Here is a 22,530-nt window from a genome sequence, read left to right on the forward strand (position 1 = left end):
TGTGATCAAACTAATCACAACACAGAACGAAGAAGAAATGGCGGAAGGTGTAAGTCTGCCCGTTGAAAGGAACTTTGCCATTTCGCAGTGCAGTTGGAGTCGAGAAGACTCATTCGTCTGCTGTTCGACGACTAAGGCAAGTGAAAGCCGTCGGAAGAGACGCCGCGAATTGTAAATAGGCAGAATGAAAGGTTCTCTCTCCTTTCGCAATGCGACTAGAGACGAGTAACCTCGCCCATGTAACGGGTATTTTATAGAAGCTGAGCCAGATAATTTATGTCTTTTTATGGGAAATTGGCCATGTATTGTGGGTCCCTATCACCACGGCATGGCGCGTCCTCAGGTTGCGGATAGAGGAGACGGCCTCCAGATATGGAGGGTAGCTGCGAATATATTGAATAAGCAGTCGTGGACAGCCGATAAGGGGTGGTCCTCCAGCTTGGGGGTTGGGCGAAGGGCTAACAACCCATCACCGTAAAAAAACAGCTTGTTACGTATCCCTATAATAAGCCTCGGAATAGGACTGATTCTCTGGCACGACCAAAGCAAAGGAATAAGGATTTGAGATTTGGCACTTGGAACGTAACTAGTCTTTATAGAACAGGAGGGGTAACATTAGTAGCAAAAGAACTAGCTAGATATAGAATAGACTTCGTAGGAGTACAAGAGGTTAGGTTAGATGGGAATGGCATATCACAAATAGGAGATTACTTGTTGTATTATGGGGAAGGAAACAATAATCACCAATTAGGAACAGGATTCTTTGTTCATAAAAGAATAAAATCAGCAGTAAAAAAGGTCGAATTTATCAGTGACAGGTTATCATATTTAGTACTTAAGGGTAGATGGTGCGATATCATAGTCATAAATGCTCACGCCCCTACAGAAGAGAAAGACGACCATATAAAGAATAGCTTCTATGAGGAATTGGAACATACTTTTGATCAGTTCCCTAGATATCACATGAAAATTTTATTGGGGGATTTCAATGCTAAAGTAGGACGGGAGGATATTTTTAGACCAACTATTGGAAAAGAGAGCCTACACGCAATTAGTAGTGACAATGGAGTTAGATTAGTCAACTTTGCCACATCGAAAAATTTAATTGTCAAAAGTACAACATTCCCCCATAAGGATATACATAAATATACTTGGACTTCTCCAGATGGATTGACACACAACCAAATAGATCACATCTTGATAGATAAACGGAGACATACTAGTATAGTAGATATTCGAACTTTCAGGGGTGCAGACTGTAATTCTGACCATTATTTGGTGATTGGAGAATTAAGAGAAAGATTATCAGTAGCCAAGCGAGTAGAGCAACAAGTTAATATTACTAAATTCAATATTTTGAAATTAAATGACGAGGAAGCTAAGCAAAATTATTCGAAATTTCGAATAGGTTTGCCACTTTAGAAAGTTCCGACGAAGTTGAGAAAGAATTAGATGTTAATAGCGTGTGGGAAAATATCAGAGATAGTATCAAAATTGCAGCTGAGCAGAGCATAGGTTATTATGAAACTAAGAAAAAGAAACAGTGGTTTGATGAAGATTGTTGCATGGTAGTAGAAAGAAGGAAACAGGCAAAATTGAAATTCTTACAGGATCCAGTTGAGGAGAAGAGAGATAATTATTTCAATGAAAGACGGGAAGCAAGTCGTACACTTAGGAATAAAAAGAGAGGTTACTTGAAGGAAAAACTGAATGAGGTAGAAACAAATAGTAAGAATAAAAACATTCGAGATTTATATAAGGGTATAAAGGAATTTAAGAACGGATATCAGCCAAGGGTAAACGTGATCAAGGATGAGAATGGTGACTTGCTTTCAGACTCTCCATCAATCCTAAACAGATGGAAAAACTATTTTGCGCAACTACTAAATGTACATAGGCCAAATAGAAATGATCGGGACGAAATTGAAATACAAACTGCTGAGTCATTTATACCCGAACCCACGCTTTCAGAAGTCGAAATTGCGATAGAAAATCTGAAAAAGTACAAGTCTCCAGGTATCGATCAAATTCCAGCAGAATTAATACAAGAGGGTGGGAGTGCATTATATAGCGAAATTTATAAACTTGTACTTGCTATTTGGGAAAAGGAAATTGTACCAGAACAATGGAAGGAGTCCATAATTGTACCTATTTTTAAAAAGGGGGACAAAACCAACTGTGGTAACTTTCGAGGAATATCACTTTTGTTGACGTCGTACAAAATTTTGTCCAATATTCTTTTGAGAAGATTAACTCCGTACGTAGATGAAATTATTGGGGATCATCAGTGCGGTTTTCGGCGTAATAGATCGACTATTGATCAGATTTTTTGTATTCGACAGATAATGGAGAAAAAATGGGAGTATAAGGGTACAGTACATCAGTTATTTATAGATTTCAAAAAGGCTTATGACTCGGTTAAGAGGGAAGTATTATATGATATTCTTATTGAATTTGGTATTCCCAAGAAACTAGTTCGATTAATTAAAATGTGTCTCAGTGAAACATACAGCAGAGTCCGTATAGATCAGTTTCTGTCTGATGCTTTTCCAATTCACTGCGGGCTAAAGCAGGGAGATGCACTATCACCTTTACTTTTTAACTTCGCTCTAGAATATGCCATTAGGAAAGTTCAGGATAACATGCAGGCTTTGGAATTGAACGGGTTACATCAGCTTCTTGTCTATGCGGATGACGTGAATATGTTAGGAGAAAATACACAAACGATTAGGGAAAACACGGAAATTTTACTTGAAGCAAGTAGAGCGATCGGTTTGGAAGTAAATCCCGAAAAGACAAAGTATATGATTATGTCTCGTGGCCAGAATATTGTACGAAATGGAAATATAAAAATTGGAGATTTATCCTTCGAAGAGGTGGAAAAATGCAAATATCTTGGAGCAACAGTAACAAATATAAATGACGCTCGGGAGGAAATTAAACGCAGAATAAATATGGGAAATGCCTGTTATTATTCGGTTGAGAAGCTCTTATCATCCAGTCTGCTGTCCAAAAATCTGAAAGTTAGAATTTATAAAACAGTTATATTACCGGTTCTTCTGTATGGTTGTGAAACTTGGACTCTCACTCTGAGAGAGGAACATAGGTTCAGGGTGTTTGAGAATAAGGTGCTAAGGAAAATATTTGGGGCTAAGCGGGATGAAGTTACAGGAGAATGGAGAAAGTTACACAACACAGAACTGCACGCATTGTATTCTTCACCTGACATAGTTAGGAACATTAAATCAAGACGTTTGAGATGGGCAGGGCATGTAGCACGTATGGGTGAATCCAGAAATGCATATAGAGTGTTAGTTGGGAGACCGGAGGGAAAAAGACCTTTAGGGAGGCCGAGACGTAGATGGGAGGATAATATTAAAATGGATTTGAGGGAGGTGGGATATGATGATAGAGACTGGATTAATCTTGCTCAGGATAGGGACCGCTGGCGGGCTTATGTGAGGGCGGCAATGAACCTTCGGGTTCCTTAAAAGCCATTTGTAAGTAAGTATGGGAAATTGGAGAACTTTACAGGGACGGGCATGTAGGTTCTTGGCCCATTTCTCTTAGGGCTCATCCCGACACTTGCCCCAGCGCCCTAGGAAAACCACGTAAATACCTTAGGCAGGATGAGTTGTCTCAATATAAAAGACTTGCCGATTCGCTCTTAGGTAAGGGATCGATTGAATAAAGACTTGAGTCTGATGAATCGTCTCATGTAGAGACCAGACAATTGGCTCTATGGTGACTCAATTAGGACGAGATACGAGAGAGGGCGTAGATATAAAATAATTTGGCTGTATTAAAATTAGAGGAATTACCGAGGTCATGGGGAAGTGAGTGCAGGTCCGTGGCCCATTTATTTTAGGACACATCTCAAAATTTGTCTTAGCACCTAAATCTGATCAATAGTCGATCTATTACGCCTAAAACCGCACTGATGATCCCCAATAATTTCATCTACGTACGGAGTTATTCTTCTGAAAAGAATATTGGACAAAATTTTACACGACGTCAGCAAAAGTGTTATTCCTTGAAAGTTATCACAGTTAGTCTTGTCCCCCATTTTGAAAATAGGTACAATTATGGTTATAGGTAGAGATGGGTAAAAAAAAAGCTGGAACAGTTTATTTGAAACTGTTTCACAGTTGAAACTGTTTCCATACGAAATAGTTTCGTCAAATATGCTGTTCCAACTATTCCGAATAGTGTTACACTGCTCCAACGATCCTCATGGTTCCAAGAGAGAAACAGTTCAATTTCTAAACAGTTTTCCTATTGAATAATTTTAAGGGAAAAATTGTTCCGGGGCCGGGTATCGATCCCGGGACCTCTGGTTGAACGTACCAGCGCTCTACCCCTGAGCTACCCGGGAACTCCACCCGACACCGTCTCAACTTTTCCCTTTATATCCACACAACTCGCGTGGGCTGACGAAACGCCAGAGACTCACAACGAGTGCACACAATCTCTGTGTGACTTGGTAGAGCGCTGGTACGTTCAACCAGAGGTCCCGGGATCGATACCCGGCCCCGGAAAAATATTTTCCCTTAAAATTATTCAAATCTGCTTTACAGGGAGCTTCACCTAAAAAACTAGATTTGCATAGTTGTCCTATTCTTTGCTGTCTGCAAATGCCACTGTAGCGCTATCATTGACCTCCAATCGAAAGTAGACATATTAATTATTATCCATGTTCCACACGGCCTTCGTGCAACAGTAACCTAAGTAGGATCGCGCAATTTAACTGTACGAATCAAATTCCCTAATAAATCTGATATTAATTATTAGCTGTGCATTGATGGAGAGTATGTTTATGGTGCCCTAAGATAGTGTTAATTATTAATATGCCGCGAAAAATATCGGCTAATGTTATTATTAATAAACTATTTTACTATTTTTACTAAAATCGATTCATTTTGAATTGTAGTTTATTTACTATACCCTTAACAGTAACCTACGAAAAATGATTTTCGTCGTCATTATAAAATGAGCAGCTGATTTAAAGAAGATTCAAGGGCTTTGTAGAGATGGGAACGATAAGCTTATGTCGGTTTTTTACGAAATACCGATATTTTTGTTTCAATGTATCGATATGTCGCTATCGAAATTTTGATTCACAATATCGTATAATATATCGGTTTTCTCATAAATTTACCGTTTTTTTGTATTTGTTTTGTGGAATTATTATGAACAACAAAATCCACGCTAGTTAACTCCGATAATTCCCTGAGAGATGGCGTTAGTGAAAGTGGGCAGTTAAATAATTGTGCAACCTTGAAATATGTAATCCAATCAAGGCCTTTCTCTGATTGGCTGGTCTGGAATTCGAATTCAAACTGTGTAATATGCAGTACCAAATTCAAAATGCAACGTATGCAAACGTGAGATTGAGACTGGAGGTTTATCTGCTACTGTTTCATATTAATGTTCTCCAAAGCAGGAGCAACTGCCACTCTGAAAAGGAACCGTCTGATTTCAAAACCTTTATTTCTATGTTTTGAAATGGAAAGAGAAACAAGGATATAATACTGGTTTGAGATTTGTTTACGGCTACGATTTCTATCCATAACCTAATACTAACATTGTTTTCTTATACATTATAGTGCAAAAAAATTCTATCCCTATCATCATCATCATCATCATCATTGCCACCACCACCACCACCATCGTCATCGTCATCGTCACCACCACCACCACCACCACCACCACCATCGTCATCATCACCATTGATGTTTGGAATGTTGGAATATAGCAGTAACTTGCAATGGGAACTTAACTATAGAATGATTGTATCAAATCAATTGTAAAGTTTGTTAAAACTTGTAACATTCTAAGTACTGTTTATATACATTTAAAATGAATACAAATACTGTTTACTTACATTTAAAAATGATTACATTGTTATCTAGAAAAGAGTATTATATTTGTGTCCTGGATTGAATCCTAAATAAAATTAGAATAATTGAATCATGGATTGTAATAAACTGATTGGAATCCTAAAGAAAATTGGCGTGGATTGGAAAGATAGAAGGCTTTACAGTAACCTATAAATGAAACAACGAGTCAAAGGAGAAGAAATTTAGTCAGAAGCAAGTGAAATAGGGCGAAGAGTACGACAAGGATGCCCTTTATCACTTAACCTTTTCAATATATACTTGGAGGATTTAGTGAAGAACTGTTTTCAGAACATGGGAGGAGTGATAGTAGGAGGAAGAAGAATAGGGCGAGGAGTACGATAAGGATGCCCTTTATCACTTAACCTGTTCAATATCTACTTGGAGGATTTAGTGAAGAACTGTTTTCAGAACATGGGAGGAGTGATAGGAGAAGGAAGAAGAATAAAAAGTTTGTTTTCCTGATACGACGTTGTTAGATAATACTAAGGGATAAGCTACTGGAGCTAAATGACGGCTGTGAGCAATATGGAATGACGATAAATGCCAACAAGACGAAAACCATGGTCATATGAAGAAAATGAGACAGGAGAGTCAGTGGACAGCTATACTTGGAATGTACTATAAGCAGTAAAATGAGCTGCTGTCAAGGAGTCAAAATGAGAATAGCAGTGGAAAAGGAAGCGTTTAATAGAAAAAGAGCATCTTCTGCGGGACCTCTGGAGAAAGAACTAAGAGACTAGTGAAATGCTTTGTGTGGAGTGTAGCATTTTATGGGGCAAAACATGGACATTACTACGAAGTGAAGAGAAGCAAATAGAAGCATTTCGAATTTGATTATGGAGAAGGATGGAGCGGGTGAAGTGACAGACAGAGTAAGAAACGAAGCTGTATTGGAAAGAATGAATGAAGAGATAATGATGCTGAAACTCATCAGAAAGCGGAAAAGGAATTGGGTGGGTCACTGGATGAGAAAGATGCACTAGAAGCAATGGTGAACGGGAGAAGAGTTTGGGAAAGAGCAAAAGATATTAGATGATAGACGACATTAAGATATATGGATCATATGCGGAGACAAAGAGGAAGGCAGAAAGTAGGAAAAACTGGAGAATGCTGGGTTTGCAGATCTGCTCTTGAGCAGGATACTATGAATGAATGGATGTTTCAATATCAAATACTGACGCATATATAGAGTTCACTTAACACTTCCCCACTGTATCATTTAAGCTCATCTTACCTCTACCATAATTTTGATTTAGATTAGGAAATGCATAATAATTATGGCATTGAAAGTGCATTGTTTATCGTTGCAATTTTACATTTAATCTTTCGACTGTTATCTTAATTTCAATGCTAATAAGGAATAAGCTATTTTATTTATATAAATTCCATTGTAATAAATGTACACCTGCAAAGGAATTGCATCAGTATCTATTAATTTGCTAAGGGAATAGCGATATATCGTTAATCGTTTCGGTATACCCATATATTTTCTGCAATATACAGGGTGATTTCGTTCGAAGTGTACAAACTGCAGAAGATGATTCCTGAAAGGATAAGGAAACAAAAATTGTATAATGAACATACGTCCGGAAATGCATAGGTTCTGTGCTATAAGTATTTATTTATTTATTCCTTCAACAATTCTACAATGCAATGTACGAGGCCACAGTTAGAGGAGGTGTTCGAAGTTACTCCCACGGGCCTCAAGGCATGCGTGTACGTGCCGTAGCAGAGACTGCTGCACACGTTCAAATATTCCAGGCTGCATCTGCATGGCGTTACAGGCAGCGCGAATGTGTTGTTCCAGTGTCTGCACATCCGGGATGGTTTCAGCACACATGACTGCTTTGAGATGCCCCCACAGGTAGAAATCTAACGGGTTGAGGTCAGGTGACCGAGGAGGCCATGGACCGGGGAAGATATTGTTGAGATGCCTCCGCACGGTAATACGGAAATGGGCTGGAGCACCATCATGCAACAGCCACATAACCATTCGTACTGCACAAGGAACGTCTTCCAGCAGGGAGGAAGGGTCACCCGCAAGAAGTTGAGATATGTCTCGCCTGTGAGGCATCCTGGAAGGACGATTGGTCCAACGAGACTGTCGGCAATAATCCCTATTCACACATTGAGGCTGAAACGGTGCTGACGGTTCGCTTCCATCATAGGACGGGGATTCTGCATATCCCATACATGATTGTTGTGGAGATTGATGAAGCCGCCCCTCGTTAACGTGGCCTCATCTGTGAATAGGATGGATGACAGGAAGTTCCCATTACGGGTGACCTATCCAAGTAACCAGCGACAAAACCGTTATCGCAGAGGAAAGTCCCTCGGTAACGAATCCTGCACTCATTGCACGTGATAAGAGTAGTCACAGTTCTCATGGAGAATGTTCCACACGGTCGTCTGGCTTACCCCACATTGGCGAGCCACCTGCCTGTTGCTGATACGGCGGTCTTGTTCCACAGCGTTTGTCACATCTTCCTCCAAGGCTGGGGTGCGTATCTGGGGCACCCGCCCTTTATAGTGATCCAGTCCCGTAAACGAGCCTGTCTCACCCAAACGACGAACATTTCTTGCAAACGTTGTATGTTGCAGGTGCTGTCGATGGGGGTACTTTTCCCGATATAGACGTGCAGCCGCCCGCCTATTACCATGTGCTTGTCCGTATGTCAGCCTGTTCGCGATTGGTGTATCTGACCATCGTAACTTAGCGCTGCACTACCTACACAAACACGTCCACGTTAGGTTTAGTCGGCACTACTACTGAAGCGGATGTCTACGTAATCTACCGATACAAGTGCTCGTTACAGTCATGGGGAACAGTATCGCTCTCTAGTGAGGAAAGCATGCATTCCCCGACCTACGTTCATTATACAATTTTTGTTCCTTATCCTTTCAGGAATCTTCTCCTGGAGTCTGTACACTTTGAACGAAATCACCCTGTATATTGTTTATCGAAATTAGGTTTGCAATATATTGCAATATCAATATATCCGTATTTAAATTATTTCCTCCATCTCTAGGGCTTTGAAACATGTTCCCGAAGCAGATAAGGAGATGAAACAGTTGACACTGATGTTGAAAACATATTCTTATGAAACTCTTAATTTGGAACAGCTTCGTTCATGAAATAGTTCTCTGAAAGAACAGTATATCCCACATCTTATTCTAGGCAACATTATTTTTAGTGTTCAAGGTGAAGAGACTGGAGAAAAAATTGCAGTGTCTTTAAAGTAGTGTAAATAGCTCATATTGTGTGTAACAAAAAGGTATAATATCATATTGGTGGAAAGTTCATAGCTTTTTTTATTATTACTTATTATTATTACTTCAAAACTTTAATGTATTTCACCCACTATCGAAATCTCAAAACAGAACTCTCCCAGTAACATAAATACAAATTGCTTATACTTCGAAAAATCGAAAAATCGAAGGAGAATTGGGAGGAAAATTTTATAAGGTACGCAAAACGCGTCCTTGCAAGGGGTTGGGGGCTGTACAAAACTAAATATGTGAGCTCCAAGCCTCTTGGCCACTAGTCTCACTCCGGGTTACGCTGCTCCTCTGAAGGAGCTCTAGACAAGAGCTCTGGACAAATTATTACAGCAACCTTGATCATTACCCTTTTAAAAAACTCTTCAAACCATACCGTTCGCCATTAGATAGCTGGCTTCCCTACATTTTATTTATGTCATCTTTCTCTTCATGACGATGATTTATGGGTGATTTCAGTTCTTGGAGTTTCATAGCTCGTTTCAATACTACACTAGCACGTAATATTCAATCAGTTTCTCCATATTATTATTATTATTATCATTGCTGCTACTGATAGTGCTATCAGTATTGTTATTAGTATTACCATTATTATTATTATTATTATTATTATTATTATTATTGTCATTAAATCAGTAACTAGTATATAATTGATAATAGTCATCAAGAGATTAAAAAAAATAAAATTGATATATGGCGTAGTAATTATTTTATCATTCAAGGGAAGATGTACTGTAGGCCTACATCATGGATAAATATATAATAGGATGCGAAACTCACTGAGTTGCCCGTAACACATACTAGAGGCGCTGTTGTAGAATTGATCGTGCTGCCATCTATATGCGGTTAGAGGCGTTATTACATCTAGCAGCGCACCAAGTAGCGAAAAGAGTAACTACTCCGTACATCCAGCAGCGCACCCAAGTAGCGAAAATAATAACTAATTACTCCGCGTATCTAGCAGCGCGCCTGGCGGCGAAAAGTTGAACTATATGCAGTAAATATTCCTCCCCCCCCCGCCCCAAACCCTCAATTTAAAGTAAAACTTTAAAATTTTTATTCCTCACATCATCTTTCACTGAAAATTGTTATTGGAGCCAATAGTTGGAAGAGACGGTCTATTTTACACTACCTTATAATGTAACTAATTAAAATACAGCCAAACAGGGACAGAAAATAAAAGAAAACAAGGTTAGATAATTGGGATTTTATTCTTTAGGTAATAGTGTATAGTGCACTTTAAGTCTGCAAAAACTAGTTACATAATTGAAATTACTATATTACTGTATACTATTTTACAATACATTCAACAACACAATTTTGACAAGGTCCATCATATCACTGTTTAACATACACTACATGTGCACTAGGGTTACCAGGTTGTAACAATTTAAAAGCAGGTCATTTTAAATGAAAAAGAATTTTCCATATAAAAGCAGGGCATAATAGACTAACTTGATACTTGACGTGACGTCTTTTTACATTCTGTTATATAATTAGGTAATTTGTTTGTCTTTGTACAATAAAACTGATACAAAACTATTATCATGAATAGAATTGAAGTATACGGATTCTAAATTAGCTTTTACCTTATTTAATTTTCGGATTGTTAATACTTCTCTGGTGACTCGACTTGTTTGAGCAAGGATTTTACAAACATAATTCCTCTAATGGACCCCAACTCAATAGTTACTCTCTTTTGTCCATTGGGAATTGGCAAGAAAGAAAAGCAGGACAATTTCTGATTTTTACGAACCCTGGCAGAATGCAGGACATGTCAAGCGAAATCCAGAACATCTGGTAATCCTATACACACAGGTACACTTACATATTTAGTGTGCAGTACATTGGTAAAGTCTGTACAACAAATTGAATAATTGAAATTGTGGGGCCCAGTCGGATAAGAGAAAAAGCCACATCTATATATTTATATTTTGGAATGCTCTGCCATCTGTGCTCGTTTACAGATGTAAATGATACCATTTGAATAATGTGTTGTCATATAGTTTAGTCAGAACATATTTCTTCACATTCCAATGAGATATCCTACGTATCGAAATTTATGGTTTGTCCCCTTGTCTGCCTGGACCCATCAACTATTGGTTAGTCAACTGTCCAAAAACAGGTTTGGACCCTACAAGTAACACTCATGGGACAATCAGAGCAGGAGGTAATGAGTAAGAGTGGCCAATTCCTTTCTCCCCTCCGTTGCATACATCGCTGACTAGATACATATTACATTAATCGGATTTCAGATACTACAAAAAAAATGTTTGATAATTGAAACTGTCATATTACTATCTACTATTTTGCAACACATTTTAGAACACTTTTCTAGGATCACATCTAAGGTTCTTAGACATTGTTGTTTGGCATACACATAACGGTAACATATACCAAAATGTTGTATGTACTGAGGGTCAGAGTGAAATACATGAGCTGCATCACTTACTTGCATTATGTTGGGCAAAAAAGTTTACTAGGTGAACTGAAGGTATGTTAACCCCCAACTTCCAAAGTCAAATATCTCTCTTACATACGCACACATGTACCACATACTGTAACTTTGCTCCCTATAATTACACAATATATTTAACATTTGCTAAAAACATTTTTTTCTGGGGCAAAAAAAATAAATAAAAATATAAAAAAATAATAAAAAAAGCTATGAACTTTCCACCAATATGATATTATACCTTTTTGTTACACACAATATGAGCTATTTACACTACTTTAAAGACACTGCAATTTTTTCTCCAGTCTCTTCACCTTTGCTTTCAGAGCTGCCATTTTTAGTTTGTTGCTCCTGGGTGAAGATGAGAAGTGAGGACTCGAGAAAAGTTTTCGTTTTGCAACACCAGGACCTAAAGATTACGAAATTAACTTAAAAAATGAAACGTGACAACACCTTTAGCTTTGTTGAGTTAATGTAGGCCTAACAAAAGGCATGCAAGCTATGGATAGGCTATATAACATACTACAAAATTGACAATACATCAAAAGGAGGTGTAGCTGAAGCTGAAGGAAACTGTTCCATCTTGGATGTATTCATGTCAGTATCTAAGGAAATAAATGATAAATTGAAGCAAGAATTGAACAGACTTTGTGCTCCATTCATTTCAAACTGCTCTTAACTGTACAAATTATAACTCATATAAATGTTAAGTAATAGTAACAATCCAAAAGTTTAATGCTGCAACAAATTTGATTGTGTTAATCTGAATTGTTCGTTGTAATGTAATATAAAATATTTTTTTGCTAATAGGCTGGGCTATAGAGGACAACTGACACTAACAGAAAGGGATAATCAGCAGAGGTGTTGGGATATTAAAGAGAAGTCAGTAAGAGGGAATGATAGTGTACTTCGTGTGCCAGGGAGACTTGTCAGGATATCAGTTGCAATATCGATCGTCTGGTTCAAAAGTGCGACAACACAAAAAAACAAGTTTTGAGATATCTTCAGTTGAAAGTTTCAAATAAATCCCCTAAAAAGGGACAGAGTTGTGGTTCATAACCACGACAATTAGAATTGAGTCAGTATTAAGGACGAGTATATCACGATCTTCCAGTTCATTATTAATAGATTTCGAAATGTAGTAATAATGAATTAATAAAGTCCATAGTTATAATTACTTCTAAAGCAGTTTATTTCGTTTTTATTCTTTTTGGTTGTAAATATGACTTATCTCAATATTGAATTGGAAAGAGCTCCGAAAGGGGCTTTCAGTAGTATAAATAAGTAAAAAATGACAATTTTGGAGTTGTCGCACTTTTGAACTGGACGATCAATATATAACAAGATAAACACCCTGCCCTGTAGTTAAGAGGATTTGTTATTATTCGCTACTGTAAAAGAATGAAGTATGAAAACTGCAGACATATGGCAGGGGGCAATTAACTTAAATGATTACTAGCATGTTACCAGGCTCACAAGACAGTATCGCTTACCTTCAGCTGTGGGAACCACATTGAATAGGAGCGATGGTTGCTGATAGCCCCTCAGCTGTTCACCAATCATACTGTTCCCTGTAATAATCACAAAAAAAAACGAAACATAATTAATTATGTATTTTGAAACATGTAATGTAAGAACAGCTGATGAGAAACTAAGGCATTCCTTGAAATCCATAAACTTGACTAAGTGGAATAATTACCTTGTTGGCATGCATCTTTATTCATCCCGGCATATGCCGTCGAAGCAGTAATCTTTGAAGCTGGAGTACTCATAGGAGCAGGAATTGTTTGAGGCATAGCTGCCAAGCCTGCAGCCTACTCAGTTGCAGCTTGTAAACCTATGAGACTACGCGTACCTGAAAATAAAGAAAAGAGTAATGAAATCGGAAATTTTAAACATGAATGACATAAAAACATTGCTAGTGTACTAATTACCTTCAGCAGCTGCAGAATCAATCTTCGCCCTCCTAGCATACGTCCGCAAAGTCTTGTGATGCCTGAAAGTTGGGGTAGACCCCGGTGATAAGGTCGCTCGAGGCATAACTGGGCTAGATGGTGGGCTCCGGATTTTAGGGTTTGATGGCACCACTAATCCATTAGCATGAACAGTGGGCACTGCAGTTTGCTTAAGTATCACTTTTTGTGAAGAGCTATAATAGTCAGACTCAATGAAGTGGTCCATGCAGATTCTCAACCTGTGTGTGGCATCTGCGGCAACTCGATACCGGTCCTCTATAGCCCACAAAATCGGAGCCACTTCCAACACCTAAAGCAATGGATTACAATTACTAATGAGATAAAGTAGAAGAAATATTGAATAGAAATCATGCAAAAATTTGGGAAAAAAATAATAAGTTATCTGCTGCATTTGTGTTATTTTAAGAGATGTCTAATGCGCATCACTAGGTGGTGAGTGACCATAGGAAAACTGGTAGCAGCAACAGATATTGGGTACAAACTAAATTAAATATTAGGCCTAAGCTTATTATTATTATTATTATTATTATTATTATTATTATTATTATTATTATTATTATTATTACTACACATGATTGAGAATTTCTCCAGAATGGCTAACTACATCAAAGAAGGCATAATTTTATTTTCCATAACTGTGAGATGTTTATACTAAAAACCACGTGGCTTTAGTTTGCAGCCATGTGGCCTAATGCTACAATTCAGGTTTACGAGGTTTCATTTTCAGCCTTCTTGCTCTTTTTCGTCAATATTTCACATTTCGTTACAGTTTGATTGAATTTCGGAACCATCTAAATTTATACTCCTACTATAATCCTAAATAAATTAGCAGAAAGCAATGCACAGCTCGTCTAACCTACTTCACCAAAAAGTACATTGTTTTCAAGTGTAAGGTTTAGGCTACACAAGACACAATAATAATACTAAAGCTTACCTCATAGGTTCCTGAGGAAAATAGAAAAAATGCTTCCCTCCCACAGTATTAACAGTCTTGCATCCAGGCGCTGAGCATCTTCCTCGAATCCATCTTGCCTTCGTAACGCTGTTGGCTAGTCATCGGCCAACGTTCTGACTACTTCGTATCGGACAGTGGAGAACGCTGGTCCTCACGTAGTTCTATGATTTACCACCTACGACGTCGGGCGCTGATCACCTTATTTCAGAATACCGCTTCTAGATCGTGCTGTCCGCAGTTTCGCATCCTATTATATATTTATCCATGCCTACATATTCAGGCACGTACATAAAAATTACGGTAACACTGGCAGATAAATACAATAATAACAATAATATACTTGTTTTAATATGCTAACTTATACTTATGAAGGCTGGAAATCATTAGCGGGAGTTAAGAAATTCAGTTGAATAAAATTCATCTCAGTTTTTTAGTTACGTTAAGATGCATATTTTAACACATTTTACAATTTAATTCCAGCAAATAGTGAATTGAGATATACTAAAATCTTATTGAAATACATAGTAACTTAGAAACTAATAACTTCCTCACACATGATGATGTTAGTTTTATAATCTGTGTAGTTTATATACAATCGCCTACATAAGAAGTAGACAACTTCTTTGACACTGGTGTGTTGCGTGCAGTCTGGTCGCAATCCAGCAGGCATTCACTGTTTATTAATTAAAATCATGATAGGCTACAAGAAAATATGTTTAGTCAACTGTCCGAAGACAAGTCTGAACCTTATAAGTGACACCTTAAGACATCACTCATAAGGAAACTAAGCCAGGAGATAAAGGAGTGGGGTGACCAGTTTCTTTTCCCCACCATTGCATACATCGCTGTCAGTAACATTACACTAAACAAACTTCAGATGTATACAAACAATTGAAGGGAAAAAGCTGAAAATGGACGTAACCTCTTAGGTACCACATACGCGAGGGGAGGGGAATGTGATCAAACTGATCACAGGACAGGAGACAGGACGAAGAAGAAATGGCGGAAGATGTAAGTCTGCACATTGAAAGGAACTTTGTCATTTCGCAGTGCAGGTGGAGTCGAGAAAATTCATTTGTTTGCTGTTCGGTCGGAGGTGTAAGCTTGCACGTTGAAAGAAGAGCATTTCATTGATCGGCCAGTAGATTTTATACCTTGAAGTCTATGATTATTGTGCAAAGTTAGGTATTCCCTTTACTTCATTAAATAAACTCTATTGAATTTTTCTGGCATTTATATATTTCTAATCGCATTTTTCACTCTTGCCTTTTATCCTTATTTCTAAATTAATTTTTTTAGTTACTTCATTTAGCCTGTTTTCTTGATACTTCTTTATTCCTTAAACTACATTTTCCACCTTTAGCTCTTGTCTTACATCTTCGTTTATTTTGTAATGCAATACAGTATGTTAGTGTTGGCGGGTTGAACTGTTTGTCCTCTATATATACTGGTGAAACGTAAGTGAAGTCATTAATTTCAAGGGTTTATTCTTTGAGATATTTCAAACAAAATGTTTCTTATAGTTTTTCTCGTTTTTTGCTTCCTTTACGAGATAAAAATTGATTTAATAATGGAATATTTCATAGTGTGTTTTGGAAAAGCCATTAATTTAATTCCCAATATGCTCATTCACTTTAAGTTGGGAGTGAATAATGAAAATATATTAGGTAGTAAAAATTTCAATTTTATCCTTTAAATGTTTAGAAATTTGATCAAGACGAATGTAACGTTTTAAAATTCCTTTGTGGAACGAAAAGTTAAATTTGTTCGGATCAAATTTCTGCACATTTAAAGGAAAAAATTAAATTCCTTTCAATCCTTTATTATAAGCAGTAGCCTCACTATAGGTTTTGATTTATCTAGAGAAAATTAAAAACTCGAGTGGGATTTAATTGACTATTACACGATTAGAAGTAACGAAGTTCTCCAATACAATAAAATATTAATTGACTTACGAAAATACAACTTCTTCAAATGCATTATTATACAGGGACATCATTTTATTTTTACTTCAATTTTTATTGTACCTGATTTTTTGAATGTACTTCACTCCCACCCCTTCTATTAATGAAGTTTCAACTGTTTTCCAGACAGAATCAAGGCCGCTTATAGTAAACAGCACTGAGTTACTGAGTATAGTACGTTCCAGAAATATGTTCGCGTTTTCCAGTGATGAACGTACTTTTAATATTGAATCATATTTTCGCACAGGTACTGTCCGTTTGCCTACGTCACATCCCGATTTCCCCCACCTGCTTCTGCACGGCCCTCTGTAAAAGCAGGGCTGTCTTAGCTCTTTTCTGAAAACATTAATTTCTCTTAGGAATTGGACGTTTACGTAATATTATACAACTGTTTAAAATAACATAAATAAAAGGGCCTCGTTAAGTAATTAACTGTCACGTGATTTCCCTCCTTTCTACGATCCTTCGGCATAACCACTTGGACGGAGAGTAGATAGCATGTCCGAGTAATTTTATCTATGCTGGTCGGGCAGAAGTGAAGATTGAATTTACATTACATAAGGTACTCTTTCATAGAGTAGGTACAGAATTATTTCAACATGAGTTACTAGTACGAAGGACGAAACTGGTAATTGGAATTAGATGCAATAGTCTATAGTGCGATAATATGCACAAAAGAACTGAAGCCTATAGGCTATCGAAATGAATGGCTACCATCTTCAAAAATGTGTTTAAATATCCATTTTATGATTATTTTTCAATTGAACTTCATTATTCTCTATATTGTACGCTAATGCACTGTAGACAGTATAATATACACTACATAATGAACACGTTCGCATGGATAGCTCAGTTCGTGAGTAAAAACACTCATTCTTAATAAAGTACTGCATTTTGATTAAATAAAAATCCTAATGAAAATTATCGAATCAAAATCGCGATATTTCCTAGTTTACGTAAATGGATGAAGTACTTTTCTTCCCTCCTATACCTAGTAAAGTGATGTGTTTGTGTTTTACGCCAGTATCATCGAACTCCAGTTGTGGAAGGAGGTAGCGAACGGGTTTTCCGGTTCTCTAAAGGTATAGCCAGGTTAATATTAAAAATGTTAGTAAAAATAAAATGATGTCCCTGTACCATCTCAACATTATAAATATCACGCTAATTGGCAGTAGTGTGAAATGATTAGATGTTTTCTTGTTTGTGCCAACAATGGAATCTTCATTGAACTCTGTAGACGGTTACTAGTCAAGAAGGTTTTGTCGATTGAATTTCATATTTATTAAAACAGTTGCATTCAAGTTCAATTATCCGGATCCCAGTAATCAATGTCACTTGACAGATGATTTTGAATAAATGTTAGTATTAAGCAATCTCTGATACGTGACTATCCATAACTTCATATAGCAGAAGCTATAACATAACCTAAATAATATAAACAAATATTAGAATAATTTTAATTAGAGATGATGACATAAACAAGAAAAGTTTTCATTAACGATGATGACATAAAAAATAAACATGAATAATTTTAAAAGAAACAATAATTGAAAGTATAATTATTAAATTTGAATGTTTTAGTGGTTGGTGGTTCAGTTGATGTTATATTGGACGTGTGCGTAGAAGAAGTGGAACTCGTTAATGTACATGATGTATTCCTCAACTTATTCAGGATTTCCGAATGGTGCTCTTCATTTATTTGTAAATAAGATTTCAGGGAAGATTCATAGCTATGACCAGTGAACTTTATTAACTGTTATTCTTGAATGCCAATGCGAGTCATATTTGAAACTGCTGTGCATCGACTGGTGTGGTTTGTAATTTTTGACGTCCAGACCAGTGTAGTTTGAAATGTTGGCAAAAAAAAGAAACAAATGCTAGGGTCGTGATGAAAATAAACAAATGCTAGGAACGCGATAAAATCGTGCGATAAGCAGCCATGATTGGATGAAAGACATCCTTTCGTACCGTTTTATCGGTCAAAAGTATTATGACGTAGTAAAAGTGTAATAGTCACAATAAACTGCTCTCTTAAACTGACTGAGACATTGGAAATTAAATTAATTACTTTCTCAAAACCTGCTATGAAATATTTGAATTAAACAATATCTTTTCCTCGATAATGAGACGGGGAACGAACAAAATTGTATTAAACTTTTTTGTTAATGCAATTAATGACATTACTTACAGTTCATACTGTAGAGAAAGCTAGCAAGCACTATGATCTGTGGTATAATACATATCGTCTAAAAGATTCTTTCTTATAAGAGAATTTATCTCTTCAGCATTATTTGGTCGTCCAATTATGGTAGTTAGGTCTTCTTCCTTTAGAAACACAATTATTGTACTGTATTTGTTTTATCTATTACATTGGCACACGAGCTCATTACGTATGTGATTTAGCCTGTTTGCCAGACATTTTTTTCGTTTCTGCAATCACATTTTCCAATTCTATCTCTTATTTTTTTCATTTTTTGTAACCCAATAAATAATGTATTATTATTATTATTATTATTATTATTATTATCTTTCTTAAACAACATTACCTTACGTATTCCAACAAAAGTTATGAGAGCCCACAAACTTTTCTATATTAGAAATTCGAAATTTCTTTCGCCAGTCTCCAGATGCATTAAAAATGCCAACATGCATGGCTGCGAATTCGACCCCTTCAATGTATAGACTTAGTTTGCTCTTAGCAAAGATTTATCATTTATGTATACTCAATTATCATTGTCTCATAGTATTCTTAGTTATACATTCATCTTCATTATTGTAATTAATTGTAATTATATTTATGTGTAAAAATTATTTTTGTTTTATGTTTTTGTTATATTTGTGCTGAACTGTAATTGGCCACTGGCTGTTGTAAAGCACATTAAATAAATATAAATAAATTAATTAATAAAATAAAATTATTATTATTATTATTACCATTACTATTAACATTAGTATATTATGTAAAAAATCTGAAAGTTAGAATTTATAAAACGGTTATATTACCGGGTGTTCTTTATGGTTGTGAAACTTGGATGTTTGAGAATAAGGTACTTAGGAAAAAATTTGGGACTAACAGGAATGAAGTTACAGGAGAATGAAGAAAGTTACACAACACAGAACTGCACGCATTGTATTCTTCACCTGACATAATTAGGAAAATTAATTCCAGGCGTTTGAGATGGGCAGGACATGTAGCACGTATGGGCGAATCCAGAAATGCATATAGAGTGTTAGTTGAGAGGCCAGAGGTGGGGCCGAGAAGTAGTTGGGAAGTAATAATAAAATGGATTTTAGGGAGGTGGGATATGAAGATAGAAACTGAATTAATCTTACTCAGGATAGGGACCAATGGCGGGCTTATGTGAGGTCGGCAATGAACCTCCGGGTTCCTTAAAAGCCAGTAAATAAGTATATATATATGAATTTTCTTCTTTTTTTTTTAATATTCCTAATGAACACAATCAGAAATGTCCTGAATTCTCTTCTTGATATTTAATAGAGAAAGCGCAGTTTTTCAAAATTAATTAACAACTTTAATTGGACAAATTATTACAGCCACCTTGATCATTACCCTTTTAAAAAAACTCTTCAAACCATACCGTTCGCCATTAGATAGCTGGCTTCCCTACATTTTATTTATGTCATCTTTCTCTTCATGACGATGATTTATGGGTGATTTCAGTTCTTGGAGTTTAATAGCTCGTTTCAATACTACACTAACACGTAATATTCAATCAGTTTCTCCATATTATTATTATTATTATTATTATTATTATTATTATTATTATTATTATTATTATCATTAAATCAGTAACTAGTAAATAATTGATAATAGTCATCAAGAGATTAAAAAAAATTAAAATTGATATATGGCGTAGTAATTATTTTATCATTCAAGGGAAGATGTACTGTAGGCCTACATATTCAGGCACGTACATAAAAATTATGGTAACACTTGAAGATAAATATAATAATAATAATAATAATAATAATAATAATAATAATAATAATAATAACAACAACAATGATGATAACTGTTATGCCTGTGCATTCAGCTTAACGCCCTGTAATGTTGCTTCTATATTATACTACTACCAATTGAACAGTTGAGAAAAGCAACATATTGCATTTTCTCCGACAAAACAGCGAATAAATTACTCTTCTCATTCTGTACGAAATCTTCTGTTCCTGCTCGTAGAGGCAGAGAGCGACATGATACCGACACTGCTTAAATTCAGTACGTAAGCGAGACAGAGCAATGTACAGGAAACTCCCCTTACCTGTATGAATATCTTTTTTTACCCGATGTAATCACGATACCCAGTTTGGTCACAGCTGGCCAAGATATTAAATGAAGAGTCCACTGCAAGAATGATGGATGTCATTTGGAACACATTTTGCAGGAGACGCAATTGAAAGTTTGAAATGTTTAGCGCTCAAAGCTTAACTGAGATTTTCCGATCATTACTGGACAATGACTATCAGTGTTAATGCCATATAACTCTCTATGTACATTCTACATGTCTTAAGCTATGCATTGACAGTCTTGGTTCATTTTCGACAAGAAAGTGACATCCATCATTCTTACAGTGGACTCTTCAAATGCTATCTACTTTCATTAGAGTTCCCTCTCGATATATGATAGTTAAGTTCTCTGGCTGATCATCATCTTTTCATACCCTCCTAACTTTACTTTTATCTGTTTAAGTGACTTTTGAATTACTATATATACATTAGTTCAAATAAAAGTCTTGTTGTTTTGTAGGTTCAGATCTTGTGGCGGTGCCAATGTTGGTATCCACCACCTCTAACAGCTTTACTGATCAAATAATAGATAACACATAAGAGATAATGCATCGAACTTAAAACATTGCTAGAATTTTTTTCAGCTAATGCAATACATTTGTTACTTCGATCAGTATCTTTTCATAATTTGTTACTGTCAATATGAAGATAACTTAATCAGGCCATCTGTATATAATAATGATATGATATCTGTTTTTCCTTCACTACAGTCCTTTCGGAATTCGGAGAAGTTATTTATTTACACCCCGCTGTAGGGAATCAAATGCCTACGCACTGAAAGGTTTCGGGTTGTCGTTTTTCTCGTTGCCAAAACATTCGGGAAGGCCACTCAGTCTCCTGTAAAATTGAATATTGGATCTTTCCCAGAATTAAACGCAGCGAAAGCGTGATGTTGGCTACACATAATTCTACTGTCAAGGTCAAGAAAGCAGGGAGCTCCATTCCCTTCATTAAGAGGGGAAACAACACGTATTCGCCTATATAAAATAAAGGCTAAATCGCTCCTGTATTTTGGGAACCAAGCATGGTCTCTCTGGAAGAGAAACGAAGGCTGATATGCGTTGAACAGACTGCTAAATCAAATGGGACTGTAAAATATGTACTAGATGTGCTACACTATCTTAAAACGGTGTAATCAACTAATCCATCCACAGGTTAAGTGTAGATCTTAAAGTTCATTTTCGCGTGTCCGCGTTGAGTCTAGTCCTACAAGGGTGAGGATGGAAGAAAGAGACATGTATCGTCCTTACGAGCAGGCGGTGCATTGCGGAGGGAATAGTTGAACGCCGTATAGCATCACTTCTAAACTACGGTACATTATGTAAATTATATGAAGAAGCAAATATAATCATTGATACAGGATTTAAAAGAACAGAAAAAATAAAAACTATCACCTACTGTTTTTAATATACAGTGGGTTTCAAAAGTCACGCATATTTTCTGTTTTGTAGATAAATGGAAATGTTTTTCGAAAAAAGCTCGGACGTGTCAAACAATAGACTATATTTTAAAACACATTTTTTCACAAAAACGAACCATTCTTAATATCATTTTTGTGCGAGGTATGACGTCATCGGAAACATTTTAAAATGACATCCTATATTTTTCTTCAAACCAAGTACCTTACTATAATAATACCGGACAACTGTATACTAGCAGCATTCACGTGAGTGCGAAATGTTGCGGAGCTGACATC

At 36.4% G+C, this 22,530-nt stretch overlaps 1 protein-coding gene across 3 annotated transcripts; it reads right to left on the reverse strand.

Moving 5' to 3' along the window:
* Window positions 1-10,371: 10,371 nt before the first annotated feature.
* LOC138696671 (uncharacterized) lies at window positions 10,372-14,633 on the reverse strand. Of its 3 annotated transcripts, none has more exons than XM_069821913.1 (4): window positions 14,545-14,633; window positions 13,334-13,489; window positions 13,128-13,205; window positions 10,372-12,043 (listed from the first exon to the last, which is right to left on the reverse strand). In XM_069821913.1, exons 2-4 carry the CDS (start codon window positions 13,428-13,430, stop codon window positions 11,913-11,915), a joined length of 306 nt encoding a protein of 101 aa, XP_069678014.1. In that variant the 5' UTR covers window positions 13,431-13,489; window positions 14,545-14,633; the 3' UTR covers window positions 10,372-11,912. The 3 variants fall into 3 exon arrangements, 2 of the variants coding, with proteins under 2 accessions (XP_069678014.1, XP_069678005.1); XM_069821904.1 differs by lacking the exon at window positions 14,545-14,633 and adding an exon at window positions 13,569-13,862; XR_011331439.1 differs by lacking the exons at window positions 10,372-12,043; window positions 14,545-14,633 and adding an exon at window positions 13,569-13,862 and having other exon boundaries at window positions 13,001-13,205.
* Window positions 14,634-22,530: the final 7,897 nt, after the last annotated feature.

This window comes from Periplaneta americana, chromosome 1 (assembly GCF_040183065.1).
Source record: "Periplaneta americana isolate PAMFEO1 chromosome 1, P.americana_PAMFEO1_priV1, whole genome shotgun sequence".
Taxonomy (NCBI): Eukaryota; Metazoa; Arthropoda; class Insecta; order Blattodea; family Blattidae; genus Periplaneta; species Periplaneta americana.